We start from the raw sequence: 21,403 nt of genomic DNA, 5'->3' as shown, positions 1-21,403 counted from the left end.
TCCTTTTGTTTATTATTAAGGCAAAAAATAGATCAGCACTTTCTTACATTTTTGAACTTTTAACTCTATGCACACTCCTAGATCATTAAGGTTAACTGACTAGATGCTTCTAGTTGTTCTGGTTGTTTAAATCGGGCCTTTTTCTTTAGTTGCACCTAAAATTTGGAACAGTCTTCCTCTTCAAAGTAGGACCTCACCAGTACTCAACATCTTTGAAGCTCACTCGAAGACAGATCGTACCTCCCTTGTGTTTTTCTTTTATTTAGTTTAGTTTATGTTTTTTTCCTGTATTGTCCTTACTTTACTTTACTTTATTTATTTATATAGCACTCTTCACAGGATAAGAACCACAAAGTGCTTCACAATAATATAAAACTGATATACATAAAATAGCACAATCAAATATTCAACACAAATTTAGTTAAAAGCCAATCTAAATGAGTCTTGTTACTTTATTGCTTTCACAATAAATAAACTGATTGGACTTGATTTTCCGAGCTGTGCAGTTTGTGTGTTTACGTTCAATCCTACCGTTTTTACTGAAAGGCTTTCAAGTCATTACTTTGAAAGTCTTAATCGCTGTACTTCCGGGTTTTCATGCCGCGGACTTGCAGCGTGCGTGAACGCGCGCGCCCGCAACCTGTGCTCACTTCTCAAATCTCAGATAGCGAGCTCGCGGCGCTGTCTGCCGCTGACCACACCTGACTTTATTATCACTCTGTTATCAAACTGCTTCTTTATCGGGATCTACACTCGGACACTGATCTTCACTGGTTCCTTCCAGCATGTTTCCTCACAGGTAAGATGAACCTCTCTTTCTCACCTGTTGCTTTACGAACACCTGCTTCTCTGAACTTAGACAAAGCTGAACATCTGTGGTAAGGTTCTGTGTTTGTGTGTTTTCAATTTAATTTAATTTATTTTAGTGAGAATACAAACCCCAATGAGCAAGTGCTCATATATCCAGAAGGCTTGTGTTTGTGTATGTGGTCCAGTTGTGGGAATAAGGTCATCACATACCTGCTTATAGGATAAGAGACAAAAGGGATTGAGCAAAGGAGTGAGCGCACTTCCAAAAATAGGCCACCGCATGCGGAATAATCTCTGCTCTGTTTTCATTTTTTCTGCTGACTGAAGTGATCACACAAGAGCAAGAGCAGAACTTCTCTCCGTTTTCAGTCAGTTTTAAGGTGAACATGTTCAAATTCAGTGATTCACTGTGTTCATATCACAAAGGAAAGTACTCCTGCAGGACTGAAGCCTATACCCATGTGTAACATCATCAGGCAAAGCGCACAGGTGATGAACTGCTTGATTTATCCTCTAGGAATACACATTAGTACCAAAACTTTCTCAGAGAGCAGCATCCTGACGCCTCACTGTGATGCCTCAGGTTCCTGTCAGCACCGGAACTACTCATCCTTGACTTCCTGTCTACCCAGAATCCCCCTGAGGGCCACCTACCTCTCCTCTGTCTCTCATTAAGGCTGTGAAGCAGATACAGATTGATGAAATGAGGAGTTACATAAATTTTACTTATGCAATAAGACACTTCTATAAAACCAAGACACATTTCAAGGACATTTTGAGCCTGTAGATGGAAATAATAAATGTCCCTGGTGTTTTTAAAAGTGTAAAAAGACGTGTTTGATTCTGTTTTTCTTCTTCTGCTCTTACTAGAGATTATTTTTAACTCCACAACACAGCATGCCCCTGAACAGCGGTACCAAACACTGCTCTGATTAAACATCTGTAACAAACCAACCTGTTGAGTAATAACAGCCAAAATATATAAATGATGATTAATTTTAAACAGTTTACCGTTAATGGCACCTAACATAAAATATATATTTTAAAAAATGTATACAGAAATTTAAATTGATGTTTTCAGATGTTTTTTTTTATTATTTCCTTAATTTATTTACTTTTCCATTTAATTTATTTTTACATGTATTTATTCCCTTTGTATTTCCCGTTTGTTTGTTTGTTTGTTTGTTTGTTTGTTTGTTTGTTTGTTTGTTTGTTTGTTTGTTTTGGGGGGTTGTCTCTTGCTTCATTTCTTTTCTGCTTGTGTATAAACGTGATGTGGCTGCCATTCAAAGGGTATCGTGGGGTTTACATGGCACCTGTTGGCTCATGTATACACATCTTACGCTCCACACTGTCAGCTGGGGAAGAGTGTTTTGAAAATAATAAGTGATTGAGGTTGTTGTTGATGACGTTAGCTTGACCACATGCATGTTTTCTTTAAATTATTATTATAAACAAATCAGGTCAGCAGCTAAATAGGACATATCCAGAACAAGGAAATCGCAGACTTACAACAGCAACACTAACAGAAAAACAATCATCGGAACAGGAGTTTAGTAGGAACAGTGTGCAAAGGGGGCCATTCTCATTCCCAATGTGCAACATACCGCCGATTTGTCATGTCCCAAGGCGTCCCATAGGAACACGAAAGGTAACTTTCCGAGTCCCTGTGATACGCGCCGGATTGTGGATGCAATCCAATAGACTCCCGGCAGTAACACACATTCCAGCCGTGTATTCCAGCCCTAACCCTAACCTTAATCCTAATGATAAACACAGTCTTAATCATATTAGATAGTGTTTTCCAGAGCTATTAATGATGAGAAAGTAAAATAAATGTACATGTGTTGATTCATTCCAAAAGGTTCTCATGTTTCCGAACGCGTAACGTACAGACGGATGTGGTGACTGAAAGCGTAACATACTGAGGATTTGTCACATAGCGTCGGTATGTTACACTTTGGGATGAGAACGTGTTGGTGCAAAGACCCACTGTGTGAGGACGCTTAACCATGTTGCCTCACTGATCAACTAAAGGATGGGATAAAATAAATGCTAATAGTATTTATAACAATACTTTAAGTAATAACTATAATCCTTGTCCTGCTATATGCTGGCATCATAAGTATACATATAGTATTTTAACACCCAAATACCCACCTATGACAAGAAGAAAACAATATGTGTATACATTTATACATATGCCAATGCTATAAGGTTCTATGGGGGTGATTAAGCTTGGTGATCTAATAGTAAATACATTAGAGGATTACCTAGGCAACCATAACCTGGAACATCAAGTGTCTTTGGTGAAAGTCTTTTCCACCAGTGCGATATTTGAATGTGCTCCAATCATATTCATATGCAAACGGCAGCTAAAATGACCTGTAATGTGGCCAGCGTCACTTATGAATCTGCAAATAATTAACACTCTGTCTCTAACACACTTTATATGCATGTTTGTGTGAGCCTCTTTTCGCTCACTGTTTTGTTCACCCTCATCGTTCGTGTCAGTACCATCTCCCGACCACAGTGGGCAGTTCTTTTCCAGATAATAAAAAACTTAAAATATGAAAAAGCTGGCAACAGGCTGTTGAAATTATCGGAGCCAATAGCAGCTAAAGAGCTTGTTAAGTTTGGACGTGTTCTTTAGGTACAGATATAGACCGTTAATCCCACTAAAAGAAAAGATAATGGAATAAGAACTGTGGATATAAATAATATGCCATCCGCTTACCCACACTGGGAAAGCAATACACAACATTCATATTTATCATTTAGAATACCTACTAGACAAATACTTTTTTTTTTCTTTCTGCAAGCTGCTGTGCAACCCACCTTGCCCTTCAGCTCCTCCTTTCATGCTGTGTCCAGCCTGATCAATGCCACAACTGTTGTCTCTGGTGCTGGTTTTGTGCTAGGGCTTGCTGCTGCTCTTTCCCCTTCTGGCTTTGTGAGATGGTGCTTTGCCAGACTGAGACAATCAGCTGGTCGTGATTGGCTCATTACAGATTTCCTGCTACTCTGTCTGTAGTATTAGAGGGTTTTTTTGCCAGGGCAGCAGTTGGTGGTTTCAGGGGTTTCTAGACAGGAGGAACCCTGCTGTTAGACAGGTTGTGTGTAATTACAATCCTCCAACTAGATCCCTGTGTGTGATTAAGACACAGATAGAGGCCGTTATATGTGCTAAAACCTGTGGCCTCTGCACCAACTCTGCAACCAGAATGTGAAAACCGACTGCCTTTATCTGACTTTATCTAAGTCAGACTTTTTTTAAGACTTTATCTACCTAACTTTGTCCTTCGGCGTCCTGTAACTTTCATGTTGACATGATTCAAATTATAATTTCACTAACAATCTAAACATCTTTGATGTATTTGCCACTTGCCTATTAATATTTCTATTCAATCTCAATAATTCAACATCACAACTACAAATTAGCATATGTGTCTTCTGCTGCTCAGGTGCGGCATGCATGAGAGCATCACTTGCCTTATTAACGTCTTGGCCTCACCATAGCAACCCCTCCTTCTCCCACACACACACAGAGGTTCTTAAGCAGGCTTTTCATTCTATCCTTAGCCTCACCCCTCCTGTCTTCTCCTATCTCCTCAGTTCTCCTCTCTCCACCCCCACTCCCTTCCTCCCTCCTCTTGTCCATCTGCCATTTTACCCTGAGAGCTGGAGAGTGGAATCAGGGACTCTGCTTTATATGTACACTCGGGGATCGCCACCATACACACTTGCACAATTACTGCAAACCAGTCTCCTGGTCTGACTAGATATCCACAAATTTCTCTTCAGCTTTTCCATACCTCTTTGGACCATGCTTCCCGAATATGTGAGTAGTGCAACTAATACATATGGCATGGAAAAAGTGGTTGTTAATTAGTGGCAGCAGTCATTCTCCTGTTCTTTTACGACAACGGTAAGCATCTTCAAATCATTTGAAAAAGATTCTAAACGAGCAAAAACATTAAATCTGCTATAATAATGCTTTCATGGGAAAATAATAGAGCTTTATGTTGAAAAGGCTTAAACCTACAATGCTGTTTTCTGTTAATGGTTTGCTTCAGTGTAATGTGTTAAAGGCTAGTGTGAGTCAGAGTTTTGTATTGGAAAGAAAAATCCGTGTGTTAGATATGAAATGATCAGTCCATCGAGCAGTCCGTCCACAGCTTTTCATTTAACAGATGAGTCATTTATTCTGCTTAAATGTGAGAACTTTAAGCTTTGTTTGTCATATATAAACTGGGACTGTTGGTGTGCTTCTAAAAAAAATAGTTTTTAAGAAGTATTTGTAATTCATTAAGTCTAAAAATAGCACTGAAGAAACTAGATGAGATTAACAGAAAGTGAAAATATTCCTTTATTCCACTTCTAAAATCTGATATATTGATTCCATTAAATCTTGAATGTCAGTGAGAAAGAAGCAGAGGGTGATAATGAAACACTAACTGAATGTGTTTAAGTGTCTGAAAGCTCTAAGCTAACATTTGCTTGGATTAACTTGCCTCTTTGCTGGAAAAACTTGCTTAGTGCACATGGACATCAGCATAGCTGTAAGCCTGAGACCTTCCTTTAGTCCCACAGCATAATCACCTTCCCACCGCTTCAGTGGTTGCTTTTCATGTTGCACATCAAAAGCAACTTTGTTGTCCATTTCAGAAGAAAGCCAGAATAAGTTATATGAGATCGACTGAGTTAGTTTCAAGTGTAAAATAAACGTTACAGTCAGTTTTATTTATGCTGTTCTACACTGAAAACCTGTTTAACATGTCCCTAAATGTTGGGTTAACTGTGCCCTTCATAGAATTTTAAATGATATGTTTGATGTAATGTTATTAGGAAAGACTGAGCTAAAGAGGCATTAAGAAGCAGTGTCAACACTGATTTGGCCTCGTGAGACTTAAAAGCCTGCTAAGCCCATCAGAAGACATAACAGGAAACAATCAAGAGGCACATTGTGACCACATGCACTGAGTAGAAAAAGTGATATTTGTCTTGATGCTGAAGGATTTAAGGGTCACCACAGCAGATCTCTCAACATACACGTGAAATTAGCTTGTGGTTTTTATAACTATTATATAAGCTAATATGTGTGTCGATACAGACCTGAAACCCATCAAAACTCAAAACTAACAAGTAGTTATTTGCAGTGTTCATCTATGTTCATCCATGTGTTGTAAAACTAGAGAAAAAAGCTAAATGTTTGAAATACTCAGCATATGTTATGTAAGCCGATTGATGCTGCCTTTCCAGAAGCAGGGCAGAAACTTTTTACGTCTGTTCCAAACAGGATTTCTATACGTGTCCTAGGCCACACTAATAAAAATAGCTCCCTGTGCGAAGCTCCGCCTTTAACATCCATGTAAATCTAGCATTTGTCTACAGTTTATCTTGTTAATTCACAGTAAAGTATGTGGCTTGTTTTTGTTGAACTTTTGTAGGATTTGCAGTTCTTATTCAAAAAACAAATTGAAACTGATCAATGATCATCGATGATCGGGGGGGGGGACTGCACAGAATATTTTGAGGGAATCCAGGTAAATGTCTTTTTCTAGAAAATCATTACAGAAACAAGACATTCACCTCAGCAGCTGTAAAAGTGACAGCTTATTATTAGAATTTAGTTGTAAACGATACAGAAGGTTTTTCCCACCAATGTCAGCTAGTCCTTTCAGCGGATGTCCTGTCCTAAATCCTCCATTAATCATCCTGATTAAGACTTGTTCTTCTTGTGAGTGTGATTAGCACGCACGGGATCAGAAAAATAAACAGAAACCTGCAGAAAAAAATAAACATGTTCTTATCTTTGTGTGTTTCCCAGGTGTATGTGAGACCACAGCATGCATTCGGTCCAGACAGGGCTGTGGAACCCCCGGCCCCCATTTAAACATGTCTTCCCCATCCCTGCCCCGCCCCCTTCCAACTCGCGCCCCGCTCACGTGAGCTCAACCACCCCAGCCAAACGGATCACATTCTACAAAAGTGGTGACAGCCAGTTTGGGGGCGTCAGGATGGCCATCCACAAGCGCAGCTTCAAATGCTTTGACGCCCTGCTGGACGACCTTTCTCAAAAGGTTAGATGAACTGTAGTAGAGACTTCTTTTGAAGCTGAATGCTTAGATGCATGCATATAGGTCAGGGGTGTCAAACATTAGGCCTGGGGACTAGAACTGAAGAGTAAAAGACTCCAATATGACCCTTGGACAGCTTTGCAAAATGTGAAGTAGGATATAAATGTATAAATTTTAGACTTTTAACTGTATTTAAGCATTTCCTACTGATAAAGACCTCTCTCGTGGCCATCCATATGACACAAAAGTAATATCACAGTGTAAAAAACAAAACAAAAACACAAGAACAGACATTTTCTGTCAATTAACAAAAATGTTATGCTTTATAATTACAGGACAGTCTGAGCAATGAACTACCACAACATTTTCTTTCATTTTATACATTTATCAAATACTTTCACTCATCTGGCCCACTAAGATATAAGGTGCGGCATGCTGTATGTGGCTTTGACTTTACTGATGCAGGTCTTTTCACCTCTTAACATCCACGCTAATCAAAGGTTATGGTTGGGTTTTGCTTTAGCCACATGATAAATAAGCAATTTTTCAGGAACTGTTGATTTCAAATTAAATCCCAATTATTTTGTCATTACATGTTCGAAACAACTGAAAATCCTACAAAATGGGGTGGATATTTAACAAACCCTAGATGGGTCATCTAGGGTGGATGTTAAGTGGCTAAAACGGCGCTTGTCCTGATCAGCAGTGCTTTATACAATGTAGGGAGAGCAATACATGGATACGAGATAGAGACAGATTAACAGTCACATTTGATATTTATGTACAATTTGTCCACAGGTGCCGCTGCCATTTGGTGTGCGGACTGTGACCACCCCTCGTGGCACTCACACCATCAAACACCTGGAGCAGCTCCAGGATGGTGGCTGCTACCTCTGCTCTGACCGACGCCAGGCGAAGCCAGTAAACATGGAGCTGGTCAACAAACACTCAGGCATCTGGTACCATCACAACCGGAGGCCCCAGAGGCCTGAAACGTCATCCGCAACACCACCTGGCCATTTGCATATGCCTTACAGACAGCGACGGATCTTGCTCGTGAAGAACAGCGAACCGGGGATGAGGAGGAGCGTGGTCCTGAGCAGAAGGACAGCCAGGAGCCTGAGAGCTTTTTTAGATGAGGTGTCCGAAGTGATGCAGTTTCATGTCCGCAAGATCTACACTGTAGAGGGACGCAGGGTAAAAAGTTATATTTATTTGAATTTGCATAGTAAAACTTTGCAAAGGTTGCTCATTTTAGTGAAAACTGTTGACTCTAGTGAATTGTTTCCAGATTGACAGCGTTCAAAGCCTGATGACTTGTCCAGGTGTTCTGGTATGTGTTGGCCGGGAAGCCTTCAGCCCCTTGCTGATAAACTTTATTAGGAAAACTTCAGAAGAGAAACTCCCTGGTCTGGGTCCCCGGACTCCTGGAAATGGGGCACGATCCCCTGCTACTCAAGGAATAAGGTCCCCACCTCATGGAGCTCAATCCAGAGCCAGTGAGTACAGCGAAGGACATGAAAGCAAGAAAAATGGTGAGTTTTTTAGACAACTGGGCAAGTTAACAACAGACAAGTTTTAAAAGGTACAAGAAAAAGAGGGAATACATTTTGTTAAATATTGTACTTTTCTCTTTTCCTTCAGTTAACTTTGGTCTGGAAACCAAAAAGAGCATCATTCACCCTCGTTCTGATTCCTCAAACCGCTCGGCACGTTTCTCTTTTTCCTCTGAAAAGTCATATGGCAATGGTGTCACTGCATGCCCCCAGGGAAAGCCAGCCATTATGAATGATGACATTGAAAAGCGTGTTCTGGTAAATAAAGATGGCAGCCTCTCGGTGGAGATGAGGGTGCGTTTTCACCTCCAGAATGACGAGACCCTCCAGTGGTCCACTCAAATTAAAAAATCTCCATCTCTGAGCAATGAATGTTGCCCTCTAAGTCAGGCTCAGCCTCATTATCTCCAGCAGGGCCAGTCAGAAAGTTGTTCTGACCCTGATTCAACATCCTTTGATCAGTACGGTGTGGACTATTCCAGCCAGCCGCTGCAGTGCGAGTTGGAAGGGAACCGCTGCCCGTGTTGCCATCAGAGGCATGAACAGCATTACGACTTATGGGAAAACCCTGCACACAGCCATAAATCAGCTCCTGTTCCACCCCCACATGCACCCAGCCACACCCACAGTATGATGAGACATACGCACTCTTCTAGCTCTTCCTCATCGTGCAATTCAAGAAGGGTGGTGCGCTGCAGAGCACGGCTCTCCAGCTGCGGGGGTGGCTCAGGTTCAGAGCAGAGCAAACTGGTCCAGGAGGAAATGTGTGTAACCGAGCAGGTTGAGCACAGATTAGAGGTAGAGCAGGATGGGGACACCCATATTGAGGTACACAAGGTGAGCCGGTGTTGCAGTCGAAGTGAAGTGGTTGTCGCGGACAGTAACCTTCAACCACTCAGAAGAAAGTCAGCTGAAGACGAAGAAGATCGCCCGCCATCAGCAGTCAGCAGCTCCTCACATGTCCTTCAGTCGTTGAAAGAAGATGAAGATGATGAGGACGATGATCTGCCACCAAGCATCTCACGGTGTTACCATAGCAATGAACCGTCCCCAACCCCTGAAACTCAACTGCACGAAAAGCCAATAAATGACGTCTCAGCCAATTCTTTCCACTCTACCAAACACAAGGAGCAGGAAGAGCTAGGAAGCAGGGCAGTGTCTGCAGCCTCTTCCTGTCTCTGTGGAGGAGCTGCCGCTTGCTCAGCTGGCCCAGATGAGGTAGATCAAGTCCCTTGCAACACATCTAAAATAAGCGTAACCAGGATGTCAGAATCAGAGGAAGGAGGGGCCTGTGATGATGATGAAGGGATAAAGAGGGCTGTAAGTGACTTGTCAAATCACACAGGACTCTCAGCAAGCTCTCAAAAGTCAGCGACTTCCAGCGTGTGTCCGAATTGCGGGGGCTGCAAACGCAAGGTCGATTCTGTTTCCGGTGGCAGGGAATCACAGAGAACCAATCGTTCCAACCAAGCCTCTCCCCTTCCTAACAGTGATGATGCTGCCTCAGATGTTTCTACCCAATCCAACAAAACCAACCTCACCAATAATGGACGCCTCTCTGCCACACCAAATATCTTGGAGGGCAAAGTATCCAGTGCCATGTCTAGAACATCCAGTCCTCAGGCAACACAAAAAGAGAAAGAAAGGGCTCCCAGTGCTACTTCAGCTACAAGCCACAGGTCCAATAGATCACACAACTCTGGCTGTAAGGGCAGCACTGATATTCGTGCAAAAAAAGAGGACAAGAGAAGCTTCAGCGTAGTGTCAAATCAGTCTGCAAAGTCCAGCAAGTCTGAACACACAAGTGAAGCTCCTGATATCAGTTCAAGGGAGACAGCAGTCAGCGAGAACACTGTAGAAAGAGCAGTCAGCTCCTTGTCAGCCAAATCTTGTGTTTCAGCTCAGACTGATGCATCAGTCAAGTCTCGTAACTCCACCTGTCAGTCAGGAGCTAAAGGCACATCCCAAAGTGACAATCCAGCTGTAGAAGAGCGTGACCCAAACAACAGAGCTCCCAGTAGCCTCTCTGTGAAGTCAAATGTGTTTGCAAAGGCTGAAAAGGCTGAAAGACCTGATAGTGCTAGATCAAAAAACTCAAATATTTCTGTAAAGTCCAGCATATCTCAGAGGTCGACTTGCAGTAACTGTGTAAAAGCGACAGGAGTTGAAGCTACCATAAAGGTAACTGGAAAAGGAACAGAAACAGAGGTAGAGGAAAGACCAACAAGTGCAATGTCATCAAAGTCCAACCTGTCTGCAAAGTCTATTAAATCCCATAAGTCCACTAAAGCCTCAGAGCCTGGGGGAGAGGGAGAAGAAAGGGCACCAAGTCAAATGTCTGGCACGTCAGTTAAATCGAACAAGTCTGCTAAGTCTACAAAGTCGTTCAGGTCTAAATGTGATGGCAATGAAATGGTGACATGTTCAAGCTCAAAGACAGCAGATGAAGCTGAAGAAAAAAAGAACAATCTTAAACTGGTAAATAATGAGAGGACACCCAGTGCAGAGTCCTCCAAATCTCATGAATCTGACAGTAATCAAAACACAGAATCAGACTCCGAAATAGTACACAAAACAGAAAAAGCTGAGAAGCGAACTGCTAGTATTTTATCCCATAAGTCAGCTTCCTCTGCAAAGTCTCACAGTACAAAGATAGAGGGAGATGACATGGTGGACAGAGCCCCTAGTGCCAAGTCCTCCAAGTCCCAGAAGTCAAATCACACAACTGCATCTCCAGTTCCAAGTGAAGCTAAAGAAAATCAGGAGAGGGTGGAAAGTGTCATGTCTGCCAAGTCAAAATCTTCAGTAAGGTCCAACATTTCTCATAAATCAAATTCAAGTGCAAATGTTGTCACCATTAAAACGCCTACAGTTGATGACGAGGAAAATGTGACGAATGAGAGAGCACCAAGTGCTGCATCAGGAAGATCAAATGTTTCATCTACAGTGTCTCAAAAGTCAAATTGTAATGGAAAAACTGATATTTCTATTATTGAAACAGCGGATGGAGACAAAAAGGTAACAAATGAGAGTGCACCAAAAATTAAATCTAATGTCCAAACTCTTTCACCTAAGCGAACACGTTCGCCGCGGATGCGCTCTCCCGATGCTTCAGCCGCATCCACCAAAAGTTGTAAGTCTCCTGTGCAGCAGTTGTTGAATGGCTCTGATGCTGGAGACACAAGAGGGCCCAGTGTCTTGTCAGTTCACTCCGCGGGCTCTGCTAAATCTGGCAAATCCAGATGCTGCTGTGGAGCCACTTCAGAATTTGATGAGGCAAAGACGGAAAAGGAGAACAAGGATAAAGAGGTGAAGCTCAAGGTGAAAAGTGAGAATGTTTCTGAGCGAGCAGGCAGTGCCGTGTCATCAGGAGGCACAGACCATCCTTTGAGTCAGAACTCAACAGAATCGGTCTCTCTTGGGTTACCTGAAGAAACATCTGCCTCAGACAGTGGGAAGTCTAGCGTCTGTGTTCACAGAAGTGCTGAGAGCAATGACGAGGGCCAGGCAAAGACCTCAACTCCCAGTCTCCCAAAAAGCCCAGAGGTTTCCACCATGAAGGAGGATGTGGAGATAACGGGGTCCACCGTTTCTCAAAAATCCAACAGTACTGGCAGGAGGAGGGGTTCAGCAGTGGATATCCCAACTATTGAAACTCCATCAGGTGAAGAAAATGGATTGCAAAAGACAGAAAAAGCAGCAAGTACAATTTCAGTCAGAAGCAGCAGGTCTAACAAGTCTTCTTGCAACTGTAAGTCTAAAGAAAAACATGCTAATGCTAGCTCGACCAAACTTGGAAATGGCAGTGAAACAGAAAATGTGAAGTCTGCTCCAGTGACAAATAGTAGCAACAGCAGGAACTCATCTGCAATGTCATTAGCAGGTGCGAAAGTCCAGATAAAATCCTCTGCAAACACAACAGCAAAAACAGTTCCTGGAAACTCAGAAAATAATGGCACGGAAAATCAAAAAAACCCTAGAGCAGCTAGTGAGGCCAAACAGGAAGAAGACACTGCATACAGTAAAGTAATCTCCTCCCAAAGTCCCTGTTGCCTCAGGGCTGAGTCGGCAGATTTAGCTTCAGATCAGAGTAAAGAAAAAGATCAGGTCGAATGTAAGTCCAGATTTAGCACAGGGAGCGATTGTGGTAGTGTCAAAATGGCCAGCTCTCTGAAGAAAGGAACCCCTATCAAGTCCTCAAGCCCTTGTCCCTTACACAGCAAAGTAGAGACATGCAGTGAAAGCACTTTGTCTCAATCTCTGTCTGCTGCTGACTTGCTAAAGGAAACAATGGCTGCAGCACGCCCATGCAGCCGACAATCTAAAGCCAGTAAGTCCAGTGACAAGTCCAAGAGCAAGAAAAGTGGAATGTGTCAAAGACGCAGCAATCAGATGGATAAAAGAGAGGAACTGACACCTGCCTGTTTGCCCAACACGTCCCCCAGTGAGGTTGTTAGTGACTGGCTGCGAAGTATTCCTGCTAACAGCAGCATGCTAGCACTTGGTGATGAGTTTAATGAGGAAGAGCTGACGCCAAAGGAAATGGAAGAGATGCCTGGAGGAGAGTTAGCACAGGAGAGTCCTGAAGGTGAGAAGTTAGAATTGGAGGAAAAAGGTGACCCTGAAGAGGATGAAGAGAAAGAAGATGAAGCTAAATGTGAGATAGCACAGGAGGAGAAGGGCTCAGATCCAACTTCAGGAGATGCAGAGGGGACTTCTGGTCGCCCTAGTGCTCTACTATTACAAAGTGAGGCTCTGCCTAGAAGCTGGCAGTCTTCTGCAGCTGTGATGAAAGTTCTTCTAAGTTCTTCTCTGGGTCGATGTAGGAGTATGCCCGAGGTAAGCCAGTTACTTTTTTGTGACAGAAAATTATTCTGCTATACAGAGCTATAGATAAAAAGTTGCATCACCAGAGGCATCTGGAATAAAACTGCCACGTTTGTGGCAATCACTTGTGAGCAAGTGAGCAACCAAAAGTACTTGACTTGCTAGGAAATGTACCATGTTCATGATCCATTTGACCCTACATAATTAACATGCAAATTTTCAAATTTAGAAGTTATACGTTTTGGGTTAGATATGCCAAATAAATGGTAAATGGCCTGCATTTATATAGCGCTTTACTAGTCCCTAAGGACCCCAAAGCGCTTTACATATCCAGTCATCCACCCATTCACACACACATTCACACACTGGTGATGGCAAGCTACATTGTAGCCACAGCCACCCTGGGGCGCACTGACAGAGGCGAGGCTGCCGGACACTGGCGCCACCGGGCCCTCTGACCACCACCAGTAGGCAACGGGTGAAGTGTCTTGCCCAAGGACACAACGACCGAGACTGTCCAAGCCGGGGCTCGAACCGGCAACCTTCCGATTACAAGGCAAACTCCCAACTCTTGAGCCACGATCGTCTGATGACGAATATGTGAAAATGACATGAAAAGAGGTGGATGTTAACATAAACTACCTTCAGTCCTAAACAGGCAACCTGTGTCCCTGCAGATCTTAGATGTTAAATCTAGAAATCCTAAAATTCTGCTCAGTTAATTTCAGGATTTTGAAATTCCTTTTTAACCAGTTGTAATTATTTGAATTTGACTATAATTCCTGCATTGAACATATTCTACATTCTCTGAATGTTTTCTTTTTGATCTTAGGTGTCTCCGGTTTATGGACGCCGACTAAGCACATCAGCCAGGGGTCTTTTGGACTGTTTGGCCCAGCTCCAGCTCATTGAGCCTTCATTGGGCCCTGGCTGTGATGTACAGAAGGGTCGCAGCCAGCAGTATGAAGACATAATGGCTATCCTTCATTCCCTGTGGCTCACTGAGCCTGGGAACATCCAAGCCAAGGAGACAAAGGAGAACAAGAACAGTAGCTCAGAGCAGGTGACACCACCAAGGTCCTCATCTGGGGTGGATATGAGCAGTGGCTCTGCAGGTTCAGGGAAGGGAAATGGCAATCAAGGAGGAGATGAGACACCTCCAAAAGAGAGAGAATCTCTACAAGCACACGAGGTAGCAGAGAACATTGTAGAAGAGGAGGAAGAGGGAAATGAAATGGCAGGAGATACAGATATTGAGACAGAACACAAGGAAACATTCACAGACCAAGCTAAGGCAGACACAGCAGAGGAACCAGTGCAAAGTGAAGAAGCTCCTCAAAAAAGCGAAAGCTCCAAACCCTCAGAGTCATCAGACAAGACCTCTGCCAAAGACAGTTCCAAATCTCCCACCGATAATGAGCACGAGACATTGGAAGACTCTAGTACAGGCACACCCCCAACTGTTCTTCGAGCATCTTTGGCCAAAAGACCATCCCAAGACCCTGACCCAGTGTGGGTACTTCACCTTCTGAAGAAGCTTGAAAAACAGTTTATGGTCCACTACATTAATGCAGTGGCAGAGTTCAAAGTTCGATGGGATCTAGATGACAGTCACATCCTGGACACCATGATATGCGAGCTGAGGGATGAGGTGAGCCGACGCATCCAGGGCAGTATTGAACGTGAAATGAGGAAGATTCAGGGTCGAGCGGGGAGAGGTGGTAGGTCACCTCGGCCGCCACAAGGAACACATCTCTCCAGAGAGTCCACTACAACAGAGAAGAGACGTCAGATGTTGAAGGTAAATCTACCACAAACTGTCTTCATAGCAGAGGATACTGCTTGGATGACATAAATTGTTGGATTTAATTTTTGTTTGTTTGTTTGTCTTTTTAGATTATGAAGAAACAGTCGGTGAAGACCAGCGAGTCCCTCAGCGACGGAGAGATGACGGGGGAGTTCAGCGACCAGCGAAGTGACGACGAATACTGTCCATGCGAAGCTTGTGTTCGAAAGAAAATGGCTGCACGGCCTTTCAAAATCAACCCGCTAGCGGCTGAAGCACCGGTGATGAAGGACTTTGACCTACTTAAGATACTTCAGCTGAAGAAAAGCCCAGCCCCTGCAACCGTGCCGCAGCCTGCGGCAGTGGAAGACGAAAGCCAGGCGGCTGTAGACGACGATGGGAGGAATTTAGACGTAGTCCAGGAGGAAGAGGAAGACGAGGAAACCAAAGAGGACATCAGAGCTGTTGTTGTTTTAGAGGAGACGATTGCAGAGGAAGATGAAGAGGCTGAAAAAGAAAACGATGACGGTAAAGCAAGGGAAGAAGAGGAGACAGAAGATGAACAGGAGGAAAATGAGGAAAGTGATGCAAGCAAAGAGGAGGAGGAAGAAGAAGGAACAAGTGGTGAAGAAGTGAGAGAAGATGAGACATCAGAAACTGGAGGGGAGGATGAAGAACATCAGTGTAAGTGTACCAGAAACGAGGATGAGAGTGACCAAGAGGAGGAGGGAGAGGAGCAAACAGGAGAGGATGAAGAAGAGATGGGAGAAGATGAAACAGAGGAAAATGAGGGAGACACAGGAACTGGCGAAGAAGAGGAGACAAGCGACCAAGACACAGTAAAAGAGGCGTCAGTGGGCAAAGGAGAAACCCCAGAAAATGAAGAGAGTGATGAGAGAGTAGACGATGAAGAAAAACCCACCGAGGGTGAAAGTGTGGAAGAGGGGGAGGATAGTGCCGCAGAAACGACAGAAAATGAAAAGTCGACATTGTCAAAGGAGGTTGCAGAGAGGGACAGTGCGTCAGCAGAGGGTGACGATGACGAGGAAGACAACACAGGAGAGGGTGAATCGAGTGAGGAACAGGAAGGGGAGGCATCTGAAAAGGAAAGAACCTCGCCACAGGTAAATGTGAACCATGTTTTTACTGAAGTTTATTCAGTAATTATTATGTATAACACAAAGGATAGCATTGTTTTCTTTTTTTTCTTTTAAAGGACAGTCACTTTCATGTTAGTAAAACAGCACTGCACTCATGGAAGTTTAACCGCATTGATTAAAGATGTCAAATAGGCCAACAAACATGATCAGACTGACTCTCCAGCTTAATTTTGACTCCCCTTTAGTGCCGTGCAGTACCGCAAATTATTGTATCAATCCAATACAAGTGAATACAGAATACAAAGTGAATACAAAACACCACTGAGTCCCTGAACAACAAACTGCGCTGTTCCTTAAAGAGGAATCTGACCTATTGCATCCTCACCACTAATTCTAAGCCTGTGGGAAAAGATAATCTCGCCATCCAATTAGAGAGCCTGAACAAATCTGTTTTGTTTGGCACCAACATGAAGCTTCCGCTGATGGACGTATGCTGCTTTTGCCAGTTACAAAAAAAGCTTCAACATGTTAAAAATACTTTTAAACTGTGTATTTTTGCCTCCATCGGAAGCTGAAACCAGTTAAGGATCAGTTTGGTGATATTATTTACTGGCACCTCCCTGCACTGATTAACTCATTTTAATCTCACACATTAATTTGGTGGTACTATGTAAGCATCTTGTAGATGTAATTACAGCACTCTAATGCCCAATTCATCTAATTAAAACTGCTCAGAAATCATTTATTGTTATCTCATTTAACCCTACAGGGGCAGGACGCGATTCCAGCTGCCTGCATGACCGAGGGAGAGGAGGCAGACGCGGAAGACTCGGACATAGATAGCAAACGTTCAAGCGACACCACTGCTGACAAATCGGGATCGGAGGAGAAGGAAGAGAGTGGAGAAGACAAAGATGAGGAGGAAGATGCTGTTAAAGAGTTCAAGCTAGAGGAAGAGGATAAGGCAAATGGAAGCAAAGGAGAGGATGGTGCTCTTCTGCATCAGTTCACCAGAACCTCAGTGGAGTCCCAGCCTGGCTCATTGGAGGACATCGACGCTGAGTCCCCACAAAATCCTGTGGACTCCACTGAAGTGTCCAAAACAGCTGACAGCATATCCACAGGTGGTAGCAATGGCCAGAGAAGGAGCCGGTCACCAGCCAAGGTCAAGCAACTCAAACCGAAAGAGGGTTAAGACAAACTGGACAGTTTTTGGATACACCTCAGGACACTTTCAAAGACTATTCGCCAGGTGAATCCCCAACTTAGTGACATAGTTTTAAAAACATAATTTGCTCTTCCTGGGACTACACTGGATCAACATAGGCATTTTTATAGGTTTAAAGACTCACTTAAAAACTTGAAGCACTTTATTAATCCAGATCTTGTTTAGGAGGAACAAAACTAATTTATGTTACAAAAGCAAAATGAAACTTGAAACCAGTCTATCGTACATTTATTGTGTTTATAATGGATCTGTGTATATTTTTGAAGTTAACTGTATGTAAGAAGGCATATGAGAATATATTTTTGAAAAACTAACACTTGGTATCTATGGGTGACTTATCAGAACTCAGTTTTGTGCTCAGTGGACAGATTTATTGCTGTATTGAATGGAATAGCTTTTTATATTTACTACACGTTTGCTCAGCCGTGGCAGTTGTATTTACTTGGGTTATCGGTTCAGTTCTGCGATTATTTCTTGGAGCTGTATCATTGAGTCAGTGCTGGATTCTCAGGGTTTTGGTCACCCAGCTTGCTTTGATTTTTTTACCCTGAAAAACATACTAGAAGTAATCCTTGAAGGTCTTTTATAACTTGTGGGTTTTTTGTCATATTTCACCCTGCTTATAAAACAAAGTGACTGGGTGTGCATCAGAAGTTAGTGAGGGTGGTCTCTGCCGCTGCAGCTACGGAAAAACCCCAAACTATTCTACTCTACTGCTCTTCAAACCATGTCTTCATTATATATATATTTAGTTGTCAAAACTTGTCATTAAGTGTACAAAGGAAGTCATAAAATGTCATTGTCGTGGAGATTTAAAAAAAGGTTATTTCCTAGCTTACCTATTATTTAACTACTTGTTTAAATCTTTAACCTGTTAAATCAATTGTTTAAACCTATACAAGTCTGTAATGTGATTACATTAGAATCTTTTTTTTGAAAAATAGGCTTGTTTGCTTTCTTGCTGAGCTAGTATGAAGACTTATCAGCACTATCAAGCGTACACACTTAAAAGCTAGAATTAGCTTAGCTTAGCATAGCTAATTACTGACCTTTAGAGTGTCTAATAAACTAATGTCATTTTTATTGTCCTCTAAACAAAGCTAGCTCAGTTTCCTTTTTCTTCCAGTGTTAAGTTAAACAAAGCTCATTAACTCCCAACTTTGTATTCATTTAGCATTTAGCTTGCATATATAAATGTTTTCTTAGTCAATTCTTAGCAAGAAAGTAAACAGCTGTATTTTTCAAAATGTCAAAGTATTCTATTTTCAGGTACCTTCAAATAATACATACTGTACTTTAATAACAATGTATTATCTTTGAATTCTTGACAGTTAGAATGTGTTTTAACTGTGCTGTACCTCACTGTATTTATGTAATCCTATTACTGTGATCATACCATAAATGCTTTTTGTCCCAGGAGAAACAGTGTGCAGCATGTAGCTGCAGGAAATTTTAGGAGACGGCAGCCTGACTTTAAGGTTGATGTAAACCTTTCTCTGCTGCTTTGGTAAAGGAGTCTCCTTAGGTGTGTGTTACATGCTGTAGATACTGGCGGAGTTTGCACACCAGCCATGTGGAACAACAGCGTGAAGCGTGTTACTGATGCCTTATTGTATCCATGGTTACATAGAGGATGATCGACACAAACAGAGGAGGAGATCACACTTAAGTTAGTGGCTCTCCATTAGACTCACAAAGCCTGTTAAACAAGCTGGAATGAGTCAAAGCTGCTGGTAAAGGCTTCAGGCTTACTCTTCAACTGTATATTAGAGCAGGGACACTGCACACGGTCAGTGTGTGCTCAGGACAGTGAGAATGAGGCGCTTATCTCTTACTGCTTAGTTTGACAAAAGCCTCCTATTTTGTGGCACCAAGAAGGTGTGTGTGCCTATGCTGTTACTGGTCTGTCTGTCCGTCCACTAATCTTAAGCATCACAAAGTGAACATCATGTACTTAGAGCAAATGATTATATGAATGTAATGATACTGACAGAAATAAAATAAATGCACTGAATGGTAATTCTCCAAATGTTCTATAATAATCTGGACACATTTCTGTAACTCAGCAGTGTTTGATGGAGCTGAAACTCCAAGTCAGTTATGCAAGCATGTATCGTGGAAGTACGTCTATTAGTCAGATGAAATGAAACTAGAGCTCTTTGGTCATAGAAACATTGATTATGTTTAAAGAAAGATTGGAGAGTGGTCTTTTCTTTAGTCTTTAGTTTCTCCTACACCATGCAGCGCATCGGCCAGCTATTGATGTCCATTGTTGTTGATCAGCTGCTATTGCTTCGGCTTCATCCAAGTTAATGCTGGCATGCTCCAGATCATCTATTATGGTCCGGCACCAGGTGGTCTTAGGACCTCCTCTTTTGCGTTTCCCTCTATGTGGAAACCATGTCATGGCGACTTTGGCTGGCCGGTGAAGAAGTAGGCAAAGGAATTTTGCTGCAAACCGAAATCAACGTTGAGCAACAATATCGGCTAGGGGAAGCATGTCTGCTCTTTGTAGCACCTCTTTGTTCATTATCCGGTCCCAGAATTTGCCGGAGGCCACGTTGTTGGAGCACGTTCAGCTGACGGATTGTTGCATTTCTTGATTGCCATGTCTCGCTAACGTAGAGGGTGATTGGGATAGCAATGGAGTTGAACAGATGAATCTTGATCGGCGTGTTCAGTAAAGTTGAGTTCCAGATGTGCTGTAACTCCAGACACCATGCCAATCCTGGAACAGACATCTCGATCGGAGACATCGTCGTTTGAGATAATGCTACCTAGGTAGCAGAAATTCTCAACTTCGTCAACTTGTTGCTGTCTGATCATGACTGGTACTCAAATGTAAGCATAACCCACACGAAGTACCTGTCTTCTTGGCGCTTATTCATAATCCGGTCTTCGCTGCCTCTCGTAAGTTCTTGTTGAGTGGAGCCTACACAGCAAAATCTCCAGTGTTAAATTAACACTGGAGAGTGTCTATATGGGTCCACACCTCTGAGTGTTAAATACAACACTGTTGAGTGTTAAATTAACACTTTTGACAGTGTTATATGTTTAAAAGTAACCTAGTCAGTTTTGAAGATTAACAATGGCTAACACTGAGCAGTGCTTAATTTTCTAACACTGGAAAATAACTCAAAATGTTAGAAATATTCCAGTGTTAGAAAATCAGCACTGCTCAGTGTTAGTCTTTGTTAATCTTCAAAACTGACTAGGTTACTTTTAAGCATATAACACTGTCAAAAGTGTTAATTTAACACTCAACAGTGTTGTATTTAACACTCAGAGGTGTGGACCCATATAGACACTCTCCCGTGTTAATTTAACACTGGAGATTTTGCTGTGTAGGAGTGCGATGTCCACACTGACAAGTTTCCGCTCTTCTCAACAGAAAATACCAGCGTTCATTTGATCAACCAATCCCCACGTGTCCGGCAGGCACTTATTAGTTTCGTGCTGTATAACCCAATAACACCGCAATCCCCACAGTGAAACACGGTGGTGAGAGTATTATGATGTTGGGATCCTTCAGTGTGTCTGGAACTGGGAATCTTGTCAAGGTGGAAAGAATCATGAAGGAGAAAGGATATGTGAAGATTTTTAAAGAAAACCTCAAGCAGTCAGCAGCAAAACTGTGTTTGGGTCATCACTTTATTTTCCAACATGACCATAACCCAAAACATATGTTGCTTCTGGTGAAGAACAGTGTATCTAACATGCCTGTTTTGGTGTGTTAACCTCGTTCCAGGATCAACATTGCAACTAAGCAATCATGTTGTCATAGCTTCGCAATGTGGATAAAAAAAGAAGAAAAATACCCTTCTTTATATAAAACTTTCTTGTCAGACAAATGGTAAGAATTTGAAGTGTTTTCTTTATTAATTTTATTGATATAATGAATATATTATCAAGTTTGGTTTCCTCTTAGCCAAATTTAGGTTACTAAAGTTGGTTTGCTAATGATACTTTTTAATAGCATTAGTTAACTTCTTGACTAAAGATAATTGAATGCTCAG

The 21,403-nt window shown here is 42.4% G+C and overlaps 1 protein-coding gene across 3 annotated transcripts; it reads left to right on the top strand.

The window, feature by feature from the left end:
* Positions 1-649: 649 nt before the first annotated feature.
* rp1l1a (rp1 like 1a) lies at positions 650-19,407 on the top strand. 3 transcript variants are annotated; one of them, XM_004552579.4, is made up of 8 exons: positions 650-799; positions 6,641-6,893; positions 7,689-8,087; positions 8,182-8,425; positions 8,535-13,285; positions 14,106-15,074; positions 15,170-16,183; positions 16,929-19,407. In XM_004552579.4, the coding sequence occupies exons 2-8, from the start codon at positions 6,660-6,662 to the stop codon at positions 17,352-17,354; spliced, it is 8,037 nt and encodes a 2,678-aa protein (XP_004552636.3). In that variant the 5' UTR covers positions 650-799; positions 6,641-6,659; the 3' UTR covers positions 17,355-19,407. The 3 variants fall into 3 exon arrangements, with proteins under 3 accessions (XP_004552636.3, XP_004552637.3, XP_076736037.1); XM_004552580.5 differs by lacking the exon at positions 650-799 and adding an exon at positions 1,831-4,651; XM_076879922.1 differs by lacking the exon at positions 650-799 and adding an exon at positions 1,831-4,738.
* The last annotated feature ends 1,996 nt before the right edge of the window (positions 19,408-21,403 follow it).

Source organism: Maylandia zebra, linkage group LG23, assembly GCF_041146795.1.
Source record: "Maylandia zebra isolate NMK-2024a linkage group LG23, Mzebra_GT3a, whole genome shotgun sequence".
Taxonomy (NCBI): domain Eukaryota; kingdom Metazoa; phylum Chordata; class Actinopteri; order Cichliformes; family Cichlidae; genus Maylandia; species Maylandia zebra.
This window is presented reverse-complemented; position numbering and strand designations above follow the sequence as displayed.

What these genes read in the sequence shown, in the direction of transcription:
- rp1l1a (XM_004552579.4), top strand. Translation starts at nt 6,660, where the DNA reads ATGCATTCGGTCCAGACAGGGCTGTGGAACCCCCGGCCCCCATTTAAA. An exon ending in TGGACGACCTTTCTCAAAAG is followed by an intron (nt 6,894 to 7,688) that starts GTTAGATGAACT and finishes ATTTGTCCACAG; the next exon opens with GTGCCGCTGCCATTTGGTGT. An exon ending in GATGTAGGAGTATGCCCGAG is followed by an intron (nt 13,286 to 14,105) that starts GTAAGCCAGTTA and finishes TTTTGATCTTAG; the next exon opens with GTGTCTCCGGTTTATGGACG.